The 21,006-nt window shown below is 33.4% G+C and overlaps 3 protein-coding genes across 4 annotated transcripts in view; all 3 read right to left on the bottom strand.

Annotated features, from left to right (window-relative positions):
* LOC108736556 (extracellular sulfatase SULF-1 homolog) overlaps nucleotides 1-21,006 on the bottom strand; it is a 263,736-nt gene that overhangs the window by 131,865 nt on the left and 110,865 nt on the right. For both annotated transcript variants that reach the window (XM_018469015.1, XM_018469016.1), the window contains exons 2-3: nucleotides 16,625-16,735; nucleotides 13,967-14,559 (exon numbers count right to left, since the gene is read on the bottom strand). In XM_018469015.1, the coding sequence (XP_018324517.1) occupies nucleotides 13,967-14,417 (451 nt within the window). In that variant the 5' untranslated portion in view covers nucleotides 14,418-14,559; nucleotides 16,625-16,735. The remainder of the gene's footprint in view (nucleotides 1-13,966; nucleotides 14,560-16,624; nucleotides 16,736-21,006) is intronic.
* LOC112903855 lies at nucleotides 1,473-9,988 on the bottom strand. The gene is made up of 2 exons (XM_025980555.1): nucleotides 8,747-9,988; nucleotides 1,473-4,031 (listed from the first exon to the last, which is right to left on the bottom strand). The coding sequence occupies exon 2, from the start codon at nucleotides 4,026-4,028 to the stop codon at nucleotides 2,013-2,015; it is 2,016 nt and encodes a 671-aa protein (XP_025836340.1). The 5' UTR covers nucleotides 4,029-4,031; nucleotides 8,747-9,988; the 3' UTR covers nucleotides 1,473-2,012.
* Nucleotides 4,025-8,751, bottom strand: LOC108736557. The gene has a single exon (XM_018469017.2). The coding sequence runs from the start codon at nucleotides 8,683-8,685 to the stop codon at nucleotides 7,729-7,731; it is 957 nt and encodes a 318-aa protein (XP_018324519.2). The 5' UTR covers nucleotides 8,686-8,751; the 3' UTR covers nucleotides 4,025-7,728.

Here is a 21,006-nt window from a genome sequence, read left to right as displayed (position 1 = left end):
CTTGTTAAGATGTTTCAACTTTCCGAGGGAGCAAAGAGGTATATAAACACACATCACATTTACATTCCCTAGAAAATACTTCACTTAAGTTTCATAACATGTTATTTGTCAACACTATTATTGGCATGTGTAGTATTTTTTAAACTGTTATGCTGTTTTGCGACATGGTTTTCAAGTCACACCTGCAGATTAGTTTCCAATTTCAAATACAATTTTTAACGTTTGTTCCAAACATTACAGCGAAACCAAATTCCTAGAAAAATAAGGTAAACAAGACCTAATGGTTTTACCTATCATTACAGGTCGTCGTTAGGGGAACGGGATTTACCCCCCGTCTACCTTGGGTCCTACGAATAACAAGCAAATTTGCAATAATATTCATCTTGCCATATAATAATCTAAATATTTCGTTATTTTGTTCCGATCTTTTTTTGTTTTACTTTTTTATCCTATTTTTTTTAATGAAGCATTTCACCAAGTTCTCGTTTCCTCTTGTTTTATATATTAACTAGCGACCCACCCCAGTTTCGCACGGGTGCAATGCTGATACTAAATATATTTTCGTTTTGTTTAGATTTTATTATCGAGGAGGGGAAATTTTCAAAAGACACCCCTGAACATACTAAGTATACTACAGAATGTCTTTTTATACAACATTCACAACTTTTTTGTCATTAGACAATACAAACCGGCAGGTACCGCCGTAACCGCTATGTCCCTGCATTTTAAGTCTGTAATATCTTCGAAAATATTCATTTAAATTACGTGCTGTAGAGGGCCATATTGATGTATATTAAATGGACAATGTATTTAAGGTACCTGATTGGATAAGAATTAATGTTGTATTGCTTGAAATCGCTTCGTAAATAAGCTATTATTTCTCATAAAAATTAAAGGATAAAAAATGGTTATTGTGGCTTATCCCTAGGATATAGACCTATACCATCCCGATTTTTTTTTGTAGACCTTTTTAAGATGTACAATACTGTAGTATATTATTTTGATTTATTTCGTAGGGTTCAGCCAGCGTTTGCAATGAAAGCGCAAAAAATGTGTTTATTTACGACATCACATTAGAAATCTCTAAAATTATCAGTGTTTCTCTACTACATATAAACCTTACTCTTGAATAATTATCTATCAAAAAAAACGCATTAAAATCCGTTGCATAGTTTTAAAGATCTAAGCATACATAGGGACAGACAGCGGGAAGCGACTTTGTCTTATACTACAGGTATGTTGTGATATTTGCCGGTTTCACTTATTTTTATTAGTTTTCAGAGCATAACCACAATTCTTTTTTAACGCGACATAATCAATCACGTGGAACCCAATTCCGGCATCGGTTTTCAAGTCCTCCTTTGGGAAGATTGTTTTTCTGGGAAATTAGGTTTTCATAACAGTGTTGTATCCCAGTAAGCGATGCTTAGGGATCTAGGCTTATCTGCATACCACTTATTTAAACAACCGAATTTCCGAATATATTTTATTAACATTAACTTTTACACAAAAATATTATCTACTACTTAAATTAAACACTATACTAAAAATATGAATCAGAGAATAATGAATTAGGAAAAATGAATTAGAAATCTAAACGACTGGGATAGGATTCTTTACTGTTCTCCTTCAAAAACGCGCCACTTTGGTTTATATAGGGACGCTTAAAACTACGTCACAAGTACCGTTAGAGTACCTGCAAGGGTAGTTGTGTTACACGATTTCTCTTTTTTATTGCACCAAAAGCTAAAAGTTTGTACGTTCTTTCTTAGCCCTTGGGCGATGAGTCAAGTAAAAATACATACAAATAAGAATTCTACGAAATGAACTTATACTTAAATAAACTAAAACATTGGATTACAACATTCCTCCCCCCTGAAGAAGAGTGAAGCTTATACAAAAATCTTAAATCTATCACATAACTAAGCTGAACGAATACTAAATTGCTTTTTATTGTTGCTACGTTATAAACTACTGTTAAACAGAATTAATTCAATTTGTTTGTTTTACATTTAAGTATATGTCGATCGGCGACTTTTGATCGGAGCTAATATTTTATTTTTTGAATGTGAATGTTCGCTCGAACTACCTGGAACATTTTCTAAAGAGTGAAGTTCAAGACTTTCGTCGTGTTCTATATCTAAATGTGAACTTCGTCTTTCATTTTTCTGCACATTAAATATTTTTAAACAAAATCCTCCTAACTTGCTACAACTACATGTGTAAGGAGTAACTGAATATTTTTGATTTTTCTTACAACATTTACAGTATAAAAAGATAAGAAAAACTATTATTACAATTGCAAAGATTACATAAGAATAATTCACCAAAGTCCTGACATGAATATCTTGGGTTTCCTGAAGTTTTTCGTGAATATTGTTTAATTTAAAACTTGATAATTTTAATTCCTCTAGAGAAGATATAACAGATTTATAATCTTTTGACAAATGAGGCATAGTAATATTAACATGCTCGCTTTTGATCTCCTGTTCGCAGCATTCATCTAATATATCAATTGAAGGTATAAAATTAAGTTTTAAGGCAGTTTCACTGTCATATGAATGAAACGGTATCAGTTTTACATCAACACCATAAGCAATACATTTTGAATTAAGCGTAAGTGCGCCAGTTTTGCTCAAATGTACGTCTAACGGACTTTTTCTGTCTGCACAATTCAAAGTTATAGTTTCTTTTTCTGTCACAATTACATATAACCAAGTATTCGAATTGGTAATGCGATGCCAAATGTTGTGAGTTAATTCTATTATTCTAATGTCACAGGATTTATAATTATTATATCTATAACTAAATAGTCCAATTTCACAAATTTCTGAGTTTATTACTAAACGAGTAGGTTGATTTTGTTTGCACAGTCTTTCCGATTTTAACACTTTACACTGATTTAGTTCACTATCACTAATACGAATAAACAGTTGTTTGGTCTTATCTACTGCAAGATAAGGTGTGCTTGGTTGAATAAAAACGTATGCAGTTGAAGAGTTGATCCTTGTTGGTAGTGGATGAAGCTTGTATACGGTAAATTCTTCGTCTTTCACCAGAGGAATCTTTACAGCTACTATGAGCTTGTTGCTGACGACGACGATGTCCAATTCGGCGATGTCCAGCAAAAGGTGATAATTTTCCATCGAGAGAAAAATCGGATAGTGCAACCCAGGTGGTAAATAAGGAAGTGTCTTTTTAATTTCGGATATTAATTGGGATGGGGAAATGATGAAAGGATGTATTTGCCCAATGCGTGCAATCGTTAATGCATTTATTAGATTTTGTAGGTCACTGTGATAGTGATTCAATATTTCTGATAATAAATTTGCATGTTCTAAAAAATTCATTTCTATATCAAAATTTTTAACAGAAGTTGAAATTTCTGAATATAAGGATTTTGAAACGTTTTCTAAGACATTTAAATTTTTCTGAAAGATTAATTCATTGTGAACAATATTACTAACTGTCTGATTTACGGAATGTACAGTACTCTGCATAACAGATGTTTGCTTCAACATAAGCTCGCGCATTTCGCGTTCATTTTTAGCTATTTCTGAAATTGTTTTATCGTAATACAGTGCGTCATCAGAATCAGCTGTACCAAATAAATATTTTTCGGCTTTACCAATTATGTTAAATAGACCACGCTTATTTCTGACAGGAAAAACGTTCGCACCCGTAATTTCTTGTACAACACCGATCTGGACTTTACTTTTCTGTATAATTTCGCTGGTAGTTGCAATGTACTTATCGCAATTAGAAGATATTGTTCTTTTAACTTCACTGCAAATTCTCGAGGTTTTTTGATTATAGTTCTCGATTTTGTCTAAAGTTTCAAAATAAACCTGCATATCAACATAAGTCAAAAGTTTCCATTCATTATTGAAAAATTGTGCATTAGCTACGTTCTCGAAATAGATACCAGGATTATGATCTATTGTTTTAATTTCATATAATTCATCTGCGAAAGATAAATGGGAAAGAAATGGGAGAATTATGACAAAAACGGATGAGATGGTATTCATGATCTGCAAAAATATACATAGTTAATTTTCGTTTTTACTCGAAAATAAGGTTTTAATCTATTTACGTGAACTACTACTGATTTGTTTCCTCTTTTAACTACATAGTTTACATCTGACTTTTTATCTAAGACCTTATACGGACCTATCCATTGAGATGAAAGCTTTTTTGATCTTCCACGCCTAACTGATTCATCATAAAGTAAAACTAGATCTCCTACAGAAAATTTGCGTATTTTAGCTGACCGATCATAATACTCTTTGGAATGTTCTTTTGAGTTGATAGTACGTTTATTAGCAAGATTCCAAGCAAGTTGCATTTTATGCTTAATGTTTTGTACGTAGTCATCGAATGTATATTGAGTTTGAGGTAATTTCTCAATAGAGCTTGGTATTATTGGTTTACGACCAAACATTAACTCATAAGGAGTGTAACCTGTCGTTGTATGAGGGGTAGTATTATAAACGAATGTATAATAATCTAACCAACGATCCCAATCTGTTTGTTTATCGTTAATGAAATTTTTTAAATATTCGGCTAAACCTCTGTGCGATCTTTCGATTTGACCGTTTGCCTGCGGATGATACGCTGTAGTTTGAATTTTATTAATTTTAAAAAGTTTGCAAATATGTTTAATGATATTACTAAGAAAGTTGGTGCCCTGATCGGAAACTAACGTCTCTGGTACACCTAATTTGCATATTATTTTTGTTGCTAAATAGTGACCTACAGTTTCTGCTTCTTGATCTGGTAATGCTAAAGCTTCGGAATATTTTGTTAAAGCATCTTGAAAAGTGAGAATATACTTGCTACTATTTTCAGTAGTCGGAAGGGGTCCGACTATATCAACAAAACATTTCTGTAAAGGACGAATTGCAGTGTCAGTTATTATTAATGGATACTTATGAACATTAGCTAATTTGTTTCTTTGACATTTATCGCATTTTCTTATATATTTACAAATATCATTTTTCATTCCAGGCCATGAATGATATTTTCTTATTTTATTATACGTCCTACTAAAACCTATGTGACCACCCGTTGGAATGTCATGAAATTCATGTAATAACTTTTGTATTTTTTCTCTAGAGTATTCGCTTTTATGTTCATAAATTGAAATTTCCACAGGAGTATTTTTAAAAACATAGCGAAACATTGAACGAATTTCTTCATATGGAACCTTTACCTTAGCAAATATCTCTTTAGGAATAGCTAAACTGATAATATGATTAATTAAACATTGTTCCTTAATTTTATTTAAATATTCCCAGAACTTTTCACCTGTAACAGTTTTATCATTGCTGTCCACCAAGATTAAATTAATAATTGATTTAAATTGTATATCTTTTATGAAAATACTTCCTACATTATAGTCTTTAAGATCGTTTCCTAGAAAATAATTATACGTCGATTGGAGAGTAGTAGTGATACTGTTAATAGGAATATTATCTTTTGAAACAAAGTTTAAAATATGTGTCGAAACTGAATTTACAATATCTCCTGAAATATCGATAACTTTATTATTTTGAATCAACTGTGACCCTAAGATTTCTTTAAATTGGTTGTAATCAGTAGATGTTATGGTATTAATTTGATATGGTAATCTACTTAAGGCATCAGCATTTATATTCATTTTACCAGCCTTATGAACTATTTCGTAATTGTATTCTTCAAGAGCTAATCGGAACCTCAGTAACCTACTTCCAGGATCTTTTACGCTAAATAGCCAAACTAAAGGCTTGTGATCCGTAACGATAGTAAACAGTCTGCCGAACAAATAAGGACGAAAATGCTTCGTGGCCCACACGATCGCCAGCAACTCCTTTTCGGTAGTACTGTAGTTAATTTCGGCTTTATTTAGAGCTCGACTACAATACGCCACGGGGAGATCCTCACCAATTTTGCCTTGTGATAAAATAGCACCGATTCCGACCTGACTTGCGTCAGTAGTCAAAATAAATTTCTTGTCAAAATCAGGATACTGTAGCAACGGTTCACTAATAAGAATGTCTTTTAAATTTTGAAAGGATTCTGCGCATTTATCGGACCATTGGAAATTTACATCTTTTCTTAAAAGTTTCGTTAACGGAAGCGCAATTGAGCCGTAATTTTTAACAAATCGTCGATAATATCCACAAAGACCGAGGAAAGATTTTATTTGTTTCACGTTTTTAGGAACAGGGTAGTTTTTTATTACTTCTGTTTTTAATGGATCAGGTTGTATGCCGTTACTTGTTATAAGATTTCCTAAATATGTAACTTCTCTTCTCAAAAATTCGCATTTCGCGGGCTGTAGTTTTAAATTTGCTGAGCGGAGTCTTTTGAAAACCTCTTTTAACTTATCATTATGGTCCTTTAAATTACTTCCATAAACACATATGTCGTCAAGGTAAATAAAACATTTTATTCCTTGTAAACCGCTTAAAATTGTATTCATTATCCTTTGAAATGAACTCGGACTCGTTTTTAAACCCATGGGCATTGTATTGTATTCAAAGTGTCCGAATCGCGTACTAAAAGCTGTTTTTTCTTTATCACTCTCGGCTAACGGAATTTGATGGAATCCACTCGCTAGGTCCAGAGTGGAGAAGTACTGACATTTACCTAACTGATCAAAAATGTCCGCGATGGAAGGTAACGGAAAGGCATCACCTATAGTGACATCATTTAGTTTGCGGTAATCGACCACTAATCGCCATTTTTTAGTTCCTGATGCATCTGCCTTTTTCGGAACAAATAAGATTGGAAAATTCCAAGGTGATTTAGATGGACGAATGATATTTTCTTCGCGCATTTTATTAATTTGTGTCTCCAATTCATTATTTAAGGATTCTGGTAACCTATATGGCTTTACGTTTATTGGTCCTACGTCTGATTTTATATTTATTCTATGTACACCCGCGTTTGTACAGGAGAGTTTATCGCCATCTAAGTAAAATATATCACTAAACTCTTCAACAACTTCTAATAAATTAGTTCTTTCTTCGGAATTCAAGTGATCCAACCTTATGTTATCTCGTAAAATTTTTAAACGATTGGTTGTATTAAATTTTGAAATACTGAAAACTGAAGAAGTTTCAACGTCAAAAGGTTGTAATTTAATTTCAGGGATATTTATTTCTATTTCTTCTTCCGTAGTATTTAGAACACTAGCGATACATCTATTGTCAAGGGGTTGTGTTAAACATGAGCTAACAAAAACTCCAGGTGACAACTCAAATGGTTCTATTAAGCCTTCGCGCGACGATCTCGTAATGAAATTAATAAACTGTTCACTACGTGGTTTTATTTTTACAATATGAGAGGAATCTTCTAATGTTAATATATTATTTCCGATATGAAAGGTGTGATTGTTATAATTTATCAAAATTTTGTGCAATTGCATGAAATCTCGTCCTAAAATACCATCTTCGTGAAAAGCTACTTGTTTTGGTAAAACGTGAAATTCATGCTCAATTTTTTGAGAGTTGGGTAACGTTATTGTAGCAATGATAGTACCAATTGTATTAATTTCCACTCCCCCTAAACCTATTATATTTGACGATTTATTTGTGTTTATTAAGCAATCATCATCTAATTTTGAAATTTTGATGAGACTTATGTCAGCTCCATTGTCTATAAGTAAAACTAATCTATTTTTGTCAGCTACATCTACAGAAAAACTTATACATTTATTATTAAACTTATTTTCTTTAATACAGCCTACTTGAAAGTTCGGGCAGAAGTCATCGGGCTGCTTGATGCTTCCGCAGAGAAGTTTCCCGACTGCTGAGCAGATCGGTTATTGCCGGAAATTCTATTATTAAAATTAGGATTACGATTACTGTTACTATTCGACTGAGTGCTATTCACGTATTGTCTCTTTCTACAATCCCTAATATGGTGACCTTTGTTTTTGCAATACGCGCATATTAAGGTAGAAAAATTCACCCTATTATTATTACTACTGAAAGTACTTTCCCTACGAAATGAATTAGGTTGTTCTCTATAATTATGATTAAAATTACTATTTCTATTATTAACTTGGTATGAATTTCGATGCTGAGGATGTTGTACTATTTTACGATCAAAATTTTGCACAAATTTAAAACTTTCCTTCTCTAGTAGTATTTCGCGCTCTTTTTGTATAGCGCCTTCAACGGCTAACTCATATTCTTCAAAATTGCGTGATTCGACTAAAAGTTTTATCGGCTGCTTAAGGCCTAAAATGAATGAGTGCAATGCTCGTTTTTTTAATAATTCCTCTATTACTACTACTGCCGCGTCTGTCTTACCTTCACACGATGCGCTTATGAGCGGTTCTATGATACTATCAAGTTTACTGGTATATTCTGCTACAGACTCGTTGGGTTTTTGTCTTAAAGAAGCTAATTGGGCTTCCAAATGAGGGATTGTACGTTTTTCCGAGAAATTTTGTTTTAATTGAGATTTTAATGCATCCCACGATTCTATGCTACGATATCTTATTGCATTATATGCAGAGCCTGTCAATTTTGTTTTAACAACATCTAGTAATAAGGGCATATTCTCAGGATTACTTCTACGTTGAACAATTTCAATGCAATTTATAAAATGCGGAAAATCTTTTTTGTTACCGTCAAAATTCGGTATTAATTTTGTTGCTTGATCACAAGTTAAATAAACCTGATTGTCTGGCATTTTGGATTGGGCAAAATACAAGAGAATAAGAAATTAGGAAAATAAAGGAAAATGGACTTACTATTCTCAAGATGTCTGGCTACGATTGGTACGATTGTTTCTTGAATTCAACCAGTGATAGGAAGGCAATGTAGATGATCCACCAGTGATACGATGAGACGATAATTGATGAACGATGATGTAGAAATCAATTGTTAGCAGTATAACGTTGCAGATATCCCACCGCTGCCACCATAAATGTTGTATCCCAGTAAGCGATGCTTAGGGATCTAGGCTTATCTGCATACCACTTATTTAAACAACCGAATTTCCGAATATATTTTATTAACATTAACTTTTACACAAAAATATTATCTACTACTTAAATTAAACACTATACTAAAAATATGAATCAGAGAATAATGAATTAGGAAAAATGAATTAGAAATCTAAACGACTGGGATAGGATTCTTTACTGTTCTCCTTCAAAAACGCGCCACTTTGGTTTATATAGGGACGCTTGAAACTACGTCACAAGTACCGTTAGAGTACCTGCAAGGGTAGTTGTGTTACACGATTTCTCTTTTTTATTGCACCAAAAGCTAAAAGTTTGTACGTTCTTTCTTAGCCCTTGGGCGATGAGTCAAGTAAAAATACATACAAATAAGAATTCTACGAAATGAACTTATACTTAAATAAACTAAAACATTGGATTACAACATTCCTCCCCCCTGAAGAAGAGTGAAGCTTATACAAAAATCTTAAATCTATCACATAACTAAGCTGAACGAATACTAAATTGCTTTTTATTGTTGCTACGTTATAAACTACTGTTAAACAGAATTAATTCAATTTGTTTGTTTTACATTTAAGTATATGTCGATCGGCGACTTTTGATCGGAGCTAATATTTTATTTTTTGAATGTGAATGTTCGCTCGAACTACCTGGAACATTTTCTAAAGAGTGAAGTTCAAGACTTTCGTCGTGTTCTATATCTAAATGTGAACTTCGTCTTTCATTTTTCTGCACATTAAATATTTTTAAACAAAATCCTCCTAACTTGCTACAACTACATGTGTAAGGAGTAACTGAATATTTTTGATTTTTCTTACAACATTTACAGTATAAAAAGATAAGAAAAACTATTATTACAATTGCAAAGATTACATAAGAATAATTCACCAAAGTCCTGACATGAATATCTTGGGTTTCCTGAAGTTTTTCGTGAATATTGTTTAATTTAAAACTTGATAATTTTAATTCCTCTAGAGAAGATATAACAGATTTATAATCTTTTGACAAATGAGGCATAGTAATATTAACATGCTCNGATCGAAAGAGGGTGGTCACTTGAACAAAACCCGATAACCTAACCTAACCTAACCTAACCTAACCTACCCTATTGATAAAGCTATTTAAATAATGTTTTATATAACTTTCTCAATATTTTTATGTATTTTTCATTAGTTTTACCTTTGAATATTGTTTAAGAATGACTATATAAATATTTACATGCTTAGAAATGTATAAAAATTGGCATATTTATTAAGTTTGAACCCCTATAACTTTTTATGGGGGTGAGACAGCCATGAACTTTTTATGGTACAGTGGTGGGGGAGACCTCCTCTTTCGATCCCACCCACCCCCACCCCCTTCATCTAGACATTTACCCTCTATTAAATTACAATTTTCCAAACACTAGGTTTTATCGGTTTCGTTCTCGTTGCTGTCCTACATACGGGTCAAAGATCAACGAAGACCTAATAAAACAAACTTTGCTATCTCTCGGGAACAGTTTTTCTTTTTCGGATAAAAGGTACCCTATGTCCTTTTCTGTACCCTTGACAAGGTGTGTACAAAATATCATGATAACCGATTGAGTAGTTAAGGCGTCAAATGGTAACAAACATTCGTATTTATAAAATGTGCCATAATCATATTTGTATCTTTCCCCACTATAAAAAGTAAAAAAAAAACATTATTAATAAGGTTAAGTTATGGCCTGTTTAGGTCGCTCTAATAATTAGAAATGTTTGTTTAAGAATTGATAAAAAATAAATATAGAATTTTTAATCAGGCCAAATGAAATTAACCATAACCTAAACACATAAATAACGTATTTAGCAATAGGACGTTGCTATTCATTACTATTTAAAAATCCACTGAGAAAAAAAATCTCGCGAACAACTTACAGTTCGGTCGTCACATAAAAACCACATTGTTTTATTTTTCTTGTTCAATAAAATCGTCTGTACAAAAGACCTTTTACTAAAAGTTGGCCTTAACGATTCCAAAATAAACTAAAGCCCAACAATTTCAGGGTGTAGGTTAAGAAGGAGTATCACATTCACATATTGCATGCATTACGTTTTAATGAATACAAATAAAGAAAAGCAATTATGAGAATATAAGTGGGTGAACCAATATTATTATTCAACAACACATATACAGGGTGTCCCGAGCAATCGGGTTTCTTCAATAACTGCTTTACAGTTGAAAATTTCAAAAGAAGTTTCTTACAAAAGTGGTACCATATAAATACCTGCATAACCTAAAATTATTTTCGATTATACAGACTGTCCCATTTTTCCTGGAAGCAACTTAACTTCGTTTTTTCAAACGGAATGCTCCATTTTTTATTGCATTTTTGAATTCCTCGTTAAATTTAAATACCACTTTGTTAACCGTATATTATGTCTAAAATACATCAATTTCCATAAAATTCGCACTAAATCAATAAAAAGGCTGTTGCAGAGCTCTGCATCATTTCGAATATCTCCGAAACACAGAGGTGTGCTATTTTCATAGCTTGTGGTAGAAATGACCTACTATTTCCACTATTAATGCATACATGTTCTTTTCAAATTCATTGAAATCTACCGCTACTAAAATAAATTATTTCGAACTGGCATAACTATTTTTTTTTAATGAAATGATTATTGAAGAAACCCGCTTGCTTGGGACACCCTGTATATATGTACGGACCGTATACCTTTCCTACAATCTCATATTATTTGCAAAAATTAGTCTGATTCTGAATACATGTAATATGCTATGTTCCATATAAAGGTTTTAAATTTTTAATGTTTTCATTAATTATTTAGTCTGTATATTAAATGAAAGCGAAAAGAAAAGTAGAGAATATATTTTTATACGGCTTATACTTTTTATTAATTTATTTATTTTCACGTCTACATGGAGAGATTTAATTGAATGAAAAATATGTACACGGAATTGCAAAAATTTGTTATTGTTTCATGAAATAATGTTAAAATTTTTTAACTCGAACAAACAAACGTCGAGTAGATACTGTATCAAATCTAAAATAATAAAAACAGGAGAGGAAAATATTCGGATTTTGAAAATTTTTCCTACCTTCCTATTACTTTTGTACGGTAGGATATACTTTTTATTGATTTATGTATTAAATAGGACCTGTTTGATTGAAAAATCAAATACTTGCACGTTGACACGGATATTCCGTTATCGGTTCTAGTCCGTTGACCTAAGAAAATTTTTACCATAGACTTGGGGTCTACTACTGTAAAGCCAGAAGAAAAATACATTAAATCCACGAAAGCTCAGCTTTGCGAGAACATATTATTAAATTAAATATAAATGTTGTTTCACTTCCATGTGTTCAAGGGCAGTAGATTTCACGCGTATATTATAGAGATATTTGTTGGGTGTGAATGTGTTTCGCTATTTGTATATTTTTTATCGTGGCTTTAGTTTGTATTTATTTTTCGTATATATCCGTATGTTATGATTTCTGTTGCAAATATTTTAACATCAAATTGTGCTTACAAACATCTTTGGATCCTCTTTATTACATTCTTCAGGTAGGTACAAATTGTTTGTTTTTGTAACAAACGTTCTAATTCACCAACTACGTCACGTCGGGCTTTCTTTAGGTACCTGAAGGATGCATAGTAACAACCAAAGCGTTTACCAAGGGATCCGTTTTACTTTAGGGATTTTTCCTATTTTTGTATAGACTATTTAAGTACTGTACAACAAAGTTCAGCAGACCGAGCGGCATAGCTTGGAGGTTTAGATCATTGCTTAGCATTCGGGAGGACGCCGGTTACATTTCGGGTCCGTTTGCCTTCTAGCAAGTTTTTCTGTGGTTTCTTTGGATCACTTAGGCAAATGCTGGGGCAGTAATATTCCACCGATACTCTTTCATTCTCTTCTGTCTGCATTTAGTCCGTCTCACCCGAACCACTACCCACCCATTCCCACGATTCCTGAAAGGAGCCTGAAGAGAACATTCCGCCCTACCTTCCGAAGTAGTCCGAACGAACTGCCCGCCCACCAGCATTAGTGGCTGGTAGGAATGAAACACCCAAAAGTTTTTTAAGTTCAGTAGAGTATTCCAATTCAACTACACCAAATAATTAAGTATTCTAATTCAACTGTGCCAATTCAATTCAAATTTTATTCAAGGCCCAAAATTCATTCAACGCAAGTAAATACCAAATATTTTTTTCCATTGAATTTAGACCAAGTTACTTTGTGTATATCTGTGTATAATACAAACCCAATCAATCCGTGTAAATAGTGTAAATAGACGGGATAGCACCCCATACAAATATAACCAAACAATAATAAATTGTAAATTATAAAGCAAAAAGTATCCGTTCCGCTGTCTTGAAAATGTATCCGGATACACAAATTTTTAGGACACATTTTGTATTTGTTTGACAATACTAAAATATAAATATACATACAATGTAGAAATCTTCCCGAAGTGAGTTTGTTTTAATATGAAATATTCTCAATTTTTACCCACTATACATTACCTCAAATTAATGAGGAAAAATTGTTGCTGTTGTCACACCCCCGCCGGGAATCGAACCCGGGCTCTTTGGCTTTACGCGCCAATGCTCTGACCACTAAGCTACGAGAGATGACAACAGCAACAACGACAAACCGTACTTATTAGGTCACAAATTTTTTCTCATTAATTTGAGGTAATGTGTAGTGGGTAAAATTTGAGAATATTTCATATTAAAACAAACTCACTTCGGGAAGATTTCTACATTGTATGTATATTTATATTCAGTATATAGTTAAATTAGTTCGACGGATCTGTGACCTAATAAGTACGGTTTGTCGTTGTTGCTGTTGTCATCTCTCGTAGCTTAGTGGTCAGAGCATTGGCGCGTAAAGCCAAAGAGCCCGGGTTCGATTCCCGGCGGGGTGTGACAACAGCAACAATTTTTCCTCATTAATTTGAGGTAATGTGTAGTGGATAAAAATTGAGAATATATTTCATATTAATAAAATATAGTTTACCTGTGCGATATCCAGCGTTGGAAAGATACGTCGCGAAAGATCTGGTTTCGTGGGTGGCCTGCCACTGAGCGCTCGAACAGTTGTCGTTGTTAGTGAAAACATTGTGGTTGTGTACGTACATCCCAGTCAACAAGGACGATCGCGACGGACAACACATCGGGGTTGTAACGTAGGCATGTCTGAATTCTGCTCCTTTGTCGCGGATAGCTCGTAAAGTTTTAGGCATAAAGTTAAGCGAACCCAACTCGACGTCCTGATCGTCGGTCAGGATGAGAACGATGTTCGGTTTTCTTTCTCGCGACGACGTAACGAATGTAAGATGATGAGGCACCGGAGCTTTCCGAAAACGACCCCTTTCTTGGGCGAACGACACTGTCCACGGAACCAAAAATGAAATTACTATCAAAAAAAGTAATGTGACGTCTTTCAATGTTGCACTCCGGTTAAACATTGTACGTGTTAAATGCGGTAAAGTTTGTTTTTTTTTTAGACAAAAATAATATATCAAAGCACAGATATTCAAACGGGCGACATTTGAAGTTTAATACTGCTATCGATTGAAACCATTACGTGAGCACTGTCATGGTGAATCCCTAAAAAGAAAAAGAATTACAGACTATTAAACAATCATTATTATGCAGGAAAAAAATGCAAATATAGAAACGATATCTTTTTACGGAAGTGTGGTTAGCTATTGTAATGCTTGACGCAACTACCTCCGGTTGTAACAGACAATTTTTTCATGTATATAAGCACATCGGACATGACAGGTAAACAGATATTATAATAAACGTGAATTGCAATAGAATAATGCACGTCCAACCTAAGTCTGAAAGAAGGCCTTTGCATATAGATTAGACGTAATTCTAATTATTGCTAGCACATCAGAAATAGATTTCAATATCAATTCGGCATTTGACGTTTTGATGTTGATTTATCAAAACTAAATTTAAACATCTTTTAAAATATGAAGATGGAGAACTGAAATAGTTACTGAACAGCGATTTTATTGTCTTGAGGTTGTTCAAGAAAGTCAAAATATTCACAATAATGTATGTATTGTATTCAATGTTTTTTTGAAGCATTTTTATTTGTATCTATACCTAAATATCTATTCTTATTAGTTTGAATAGTATGAAATACATTGGGTGTGTTCCGAAATATAACCCAACATACTGGCCAGTGCTGACGACGTCATAAATCGACGCCATATTGTACTGGTGTGCCACCATATTGTACTGGTGAGACAAATGCGATGTAGTAGTATATCAAACGGGCGTGCGTGCATCAGACTTTGAGGAACTTTTTCTTGCAAGAAACTTAAATACGTTTTGGAGCAAAATTGTTGTAAACGAGCACAAACACTATTATCAATATGTCGTCAATTTGACGTCAACGCACTGGCCAGTATATTTCGGAACGAATCAACAGTATGGCGTCGATTCATTACGTCATCAGCACTGGTCAGTATGCTGGGTTATATTTCGGAACACACCCTTAATTAAACAATACACAGATAAAAGGAACCGATTTTTTTAAGTTTCGTAGTAATTACATAATTGCATTTACTGCATTAAATATGGTGTTACAGACGAATGATGAAGAAACAAAGAGGTATTAAAAGGAATATCAGAATAGAGGACTCTATGGAAGTCGATAAGAAATAGGGGACATAGGTTGAGAGGACACCTTCTCAGGCGTGAAGGTCTAGTCAGAGACATATTAAAGGCAGAAACTGGAGTTAAGATGAGTAGAGGTAGACCTAGATTAGATTATTATTCGCAAATAGTTAAGTATGTGTGTTGTTCTAGTTTTGAGGAAATGCGAAGATTACCTCAGGATAGGAAAGAGTGTAGGTGCGTGTCCAGTCAGTCTTCGGACTGACAACCTTATGATGATGATGATGATGATGAGACAACGCGAAATATGATCTGAATGTAAGTATCCTTATCAATTGTATATTGCGCACGTCTGGCGTTGAAAACAAATTCTGTTTACAAGGTTTATCTTTCAGTCGTGACGTCTAACTCACATATTTTTTTAGTTTATTTTCTATTACAGTCTACCCATTCGATTACTTACAACTATTAAATAAAAGTAAATAATCACTACTTATGTGCGCATTAAATCTAATGAAATCAGCATGAAATCTAATGAATTCAATGGGAAAAATCTAATGAAATCCAAGCGAAATGCAATGAAATTCACGTAAAATCCGGTGAAGTCGAATTTATCCCCGCCTCGTTTATAACCACCATGTATGTACTACGGAGTTTCGTATTAAAACTGAAACATAGAATTTTGGGTCTGCATATCTATCAGATCTATATTTTTTGTCAAGGTTTCAGTCAAACAGGACATCTTCATGCCTTTTCCGATCATAACCGATAGTCTGATACATAAGAACTGATGACGACTTACAGCGAATATTGAGTGGGTCCATTCGCCATAAGTCGAGAATTAGAAGAACCGGTAAAATATTTCGTGCGATCATTTTTGATTGATAGGTGGTCATACTTCAGAGGTGATCCCGTATAAATTTTATTGAGTTTTTTTGAAAAAAATCAACAAAAACAAAAAATATATACACACTAAAAATTTTAGTTATCAAAAATATTACATGTCTTTCACTTCCTTTTATTACATTGTCTTACTTACCAAGAAATTGTTTCCTATGTGGCCGCTTTAAACGACAAAGAGCAGTCGTGACGGAATCTTGATCTCTGCATGATGAACTGAGCCTGAGAATTCACGTGACCGTCTCGTTACCTGCAACAAATAATATCTGTATTGCTCGCTGCAAAATTATGACCTCGTCCGATTCGGTCAGCTTGCAATAAAAAAAAAAAGAAAATCAGTATAGTCGTGGTTTGCGGTCAATATATTTTCTTCGATGAACCGTATATAGACGCTAATATTTACATCTTACTTTAACATCGGTCGTTTCCACTAAAAACATTGTATATAATGTCAAATGTACTGTTTTACATATCTTGCCAATCAAAATTCGTTCCAATTTTAAGAAAATGAGATATTTCGCAATTAATTTTAGTTTTAGAGAAAATAGATTATGTGTATGCCTCGATCGAACAAGAACCATTTAGAATTCAGTTCATGGTCAACCCATTTTAACGGTCAACGTTGCCAAATTGTTTAGTTCGTCTATAGTGCATTCATGAAATAACAGACAGCAATAAATAAATAAATAGTACCAAACTATTATCACTACTAAGCGTCCGAGTCATACTATGTATATGTATTCGTATGCAGGTACTGATGCCGCTTTATACTGACAACAGTTTGTAGTAAATATAGAGTTGTAAATGAATCTGAACGGCATAACGTTATCAGATTGGTTTGGTATTTGCAAGGTAATATTATTCGGAAATGACCATGAAATGACAATACAAACGAAACTATTCGTATAAATCTTCGTTAAAAGTTGACAACAGAGCTTGCTACACAACTTATAGTTTTATTCCCAAGCTGTAAATTACTATTTGCTAAATCTTCAAAGGTCAACGTATTATACGTATACTGAACTAAACACAATAGTATCTTTAGCAAATGTTATAGTATTTTTTGTAATTATTTTAATACGTCATTGATGTAGATTAAGAATAAAAGAGGGTCCAAGACTGTACCCTGGGGTACACCACATTTTATTATCAACAGATTACTTTTACTAGAACCATATTTAACTAATTGCTTTCTATCGAAAAGATAACTCTTTAATAATTGGAGTGCTGGGCATCTAATTCCAATCATTTCTAATTTAACTAAAAGCATGTTATGTTCCACAGTATCGAATACCTTCACAATATCAAGAAACGTGGTTACAATAGGTTTATTTTTGTCTAATTTTTCAAAAATCAAAGCTGTAATGTGTGTGAGAGGGCATCATTAGTACTATGGTTAGACCTGAAACCGTATTGCACTAATGTCATCCTTATCAAGGAAGTGCCAGATTTTAGCTATTATTTTTTCAATATTTTTCACAATATTTGAAAGCTGGAACCACTTCAGCTATTTTGAGTGTATCAGGTCATATTGATTTGGTAATACACAGATAAATAAGTTTGCTAGTGGTTTCGAAGTAAATTTACTAATTCTTTTTAGGATTTTTGTATTGCAATAGCTTATTCTTTGTGGGAGGAGTGAAAATCGAGTTTTAATTTACCCGTAGTTTATACATTTATAAAAATAAAAAAATTGTTCTTAACAATAACAACGGTCCTATCCCTGGATCTCCGCTATTTAGTCTAGTTTAATTACGTTTATGATGTTGATGTATGACATCCTGTAAAATTTATTTAAAATTAATGTATTTTTATGTGGGAAGAGTGGAGGTCGTGAATTTTGCGTTATGTAATTGATAGACACAAAAACTAACTAAACATGAATAAATGTTTCGAGTTAACTCTGCTGAAGTGAGGGATGCAAGATCTTGTGTCTTCGATAGGACCACTATCCGACTTTATTAAATTGTTTTTATTTTTGTAGTCAAAGATTATCCACACTTCTAATTCTTAAAAATTTGGAGCTACTCTAGATTAAGCCTAAATATGGTCTAAATATTACTAACACGTTAATTACTCTGACTTTGGCTTTGAAATTTTGTCATTTTTAACGCTATCTAAACGAAATTGCAAACTCTTTGAGCTGTTTTTAGACCAAACTATCAATCAATCAATTACAGTGGACAAACCGAGGGCGAATTTAGGGTTAAAATGGTTTTTATGGTATTTCTCTGTCAGCTGAGTAATAACAGTGAAAATAAAGATAGTCATTTAATTTTTATTCACTACTAATTACCTCAAACTGATAAGGAAAAATTGTTACTACTGTCACGTCCTCGCCGGGAATCGAGAATTAGAAATCTAAACGACTGGGATAGGATTCTTTACTGTTCTCCTTCAAAAACGCGCCACTTTGGTTTATATAGGGACGCTTGAAACTACGTCACAAGTACCGTTAGAGTACCTGCAAGGGTAGTTGTGTTACACGATTTCTCTTTTTTATTGCACCAAAAGCTAAAAGTTTGTACGTTCTTTCTTAGCCCTTGGGCGATGAGTCAAGTAAAAATACATACAAATAAGAATTCTACGAAATGAACTTATACTTAAATAAACTAAAACATTGGATTACAACAACAGTTTGCGCTCTTCCCACTACATCACACTTCCAACCCTAATTTTTTCCAGCCCCTCCGAAGTGCAGTGGTGTGTATAAAAATTCAAATCCTGGAAGCAAAGGCACGATTCCGATATTCCACCTACCCAAGCAAGGAAGAGGGAATCAGATCGTGCCAACAAACCTTACTATCCCAGTAGTAAGTCCTGTGTCACTGTAAATGTGTTTTCCATTTGCCGCCTAACACCGTAAGCCTCACCTATTGTTTAATTTAGTGCATATTTGGACACTTTTTTTACCTTAGTTATAGGAATGTACATGTATATTTTAAACTGTCACCCTAAACGGGCATATATCTATTGTATTTTTCCCTACGTTCACATTGGTTTTTTTGTAAATAATTGTTTCGCGTTTACAGGCATTTTATGTATTCTTTATTCTTGTTTTTTAATGTATAAATGTATGTATATGTAGATATGTAATTTTGTCTTTTGTAAGTAGTTTTTTCTATTATGGGGGTTAGACGGGGTTGGGGATAGGGGGGGATTAAAAGAGGGTGTTCACCTGAGTAAAACCACATAAAAAATTTGCGGCGGTCTCACCCCCCATAAAAAGTTATGGGGNGAGTAATAACAGTGAAAATAAAGATAGTCATTTAATTTTTATTCACTACTAATTACCTCAAACTGATAAGGAAAAATTGTTACTACTGTCACGTCCTCGCCGGGAATCGAACCCGGCACCTTTGGCTTTGACTAGTAAGCATAATTGATTTTTCACATTAATATTAAATATTACCCACAATTAAAAGTTTGTTAAAGTATTTCAAGTAGAATAATTCTAATAAATACAATTTAAATCTATTGAGGGATGGTACGCTTTGATTAATATGTTTTTAATGTTCGCTTAGTTTAGAATAGTTGCTACGGAAGTAGATATTTTCAAATAGACATGGTTTAAAAAGATATATTTCACACGTTACCCAAAAGAAACGTGTAACTTTTATATTCGGCAGACATTCTCCCTTACCTATATGGGCATAACAGTATTATCAATTTTCAACTTTTATTACCTCCAAACTTGGCGGGTCACTGCGAAAATATATTTCATCTGTGACATAAAAATCGATTTATTTCGGAGACGTGAAGGCTGGAGAAGTAGTCCAACAAATTTCTATTCCGTAGATACTCAAGCGCCAGAAAAAGGCCCCATTTGGTCTAGACAGAGAAATCGATACGAAATGCTCGGACGAACTGTTCGCAAAAAAATAAACTTGCAATGCCGTTTCAAAAAGAAACCTCAACTTTGTTGAAGCTTTCAAATTAAACCTTTGAGCAAATAATTTGTTGAGAAATAAATTACCGACGGGAACGGTCGCTAGCAACAGCGATCTCTACTTTACGATTAAAAAGGGAACAAGTCCGAGAGAGACTTGACGTTAAAACTACATTAATTGTTCTCCGAAGCTTTAATCTACTCAATTAAGTAAACTTAAAGCAGTTGTAGATATATACGAGTAGAACTGAATACATATATTTCGAATAATTTGAAAGGAAAATTTCAAATTATAGGGTTGTTCGGAAAGTCATTTCGTTTTTATTTTTGTGGAAACGAAAGGCAGTTTTCGTATAATAAACAAATACTTTATTAAATTATATATTGACCGTTCTGGTCCAACACCTTTTGCCATCTTTCTGGTAGTAGCATAATTCCACGCTCATAAAATTTTTGGTCTTTACTGATCGAGGAGGTTTTTGACCTCCACATTTGAGGTGAAGGTTTTACCGTCTAAAAAATTTTGGAGTGACCTGAACAAATAGTAATCCGATGGTGCCCGGTCTGGAGAATATGGTGGGTGTAGCATTGTATCCCATTCAAGCTGTAAAAGCTTTTGGCGAGTGACCAAA

This window comes from Agrilus planipennis, unplaced genomic scaffold (genome assembly GCF_000699045.2).
Source record: "Agrilus planipennis isolate EAB-ADULT unplaced genomic scaffold, Apla_2.0 scaffold82, whole genome shotgun sequence".
NCBI lineage: Eukaryota > Metazoa > Arthropoda > Insecta > Coleoptera > Buprestidae > Agrilus > Agrilus planipennis.
This window is presented reverse-complemented; position numbering and strand designations above follow the sequence as displayed.

Bases quoted from the DNA above. Each gene is read 5' to 3' on its own strand.
- LOC112903855 (XM_025980555.1), bottom strand. From the start codon at position 4,028: ATGAATACCATCTCATCCGTTTTTGTCATAATTCTCCCATTTCTTTCC.
- LOC108736557 (XM_018469017.2), bottom strand. From the start codon at position 8,685: ATGCCAGACAATCAGGTTTATTTAACTTGTGATCAAGCAACAAAATTA.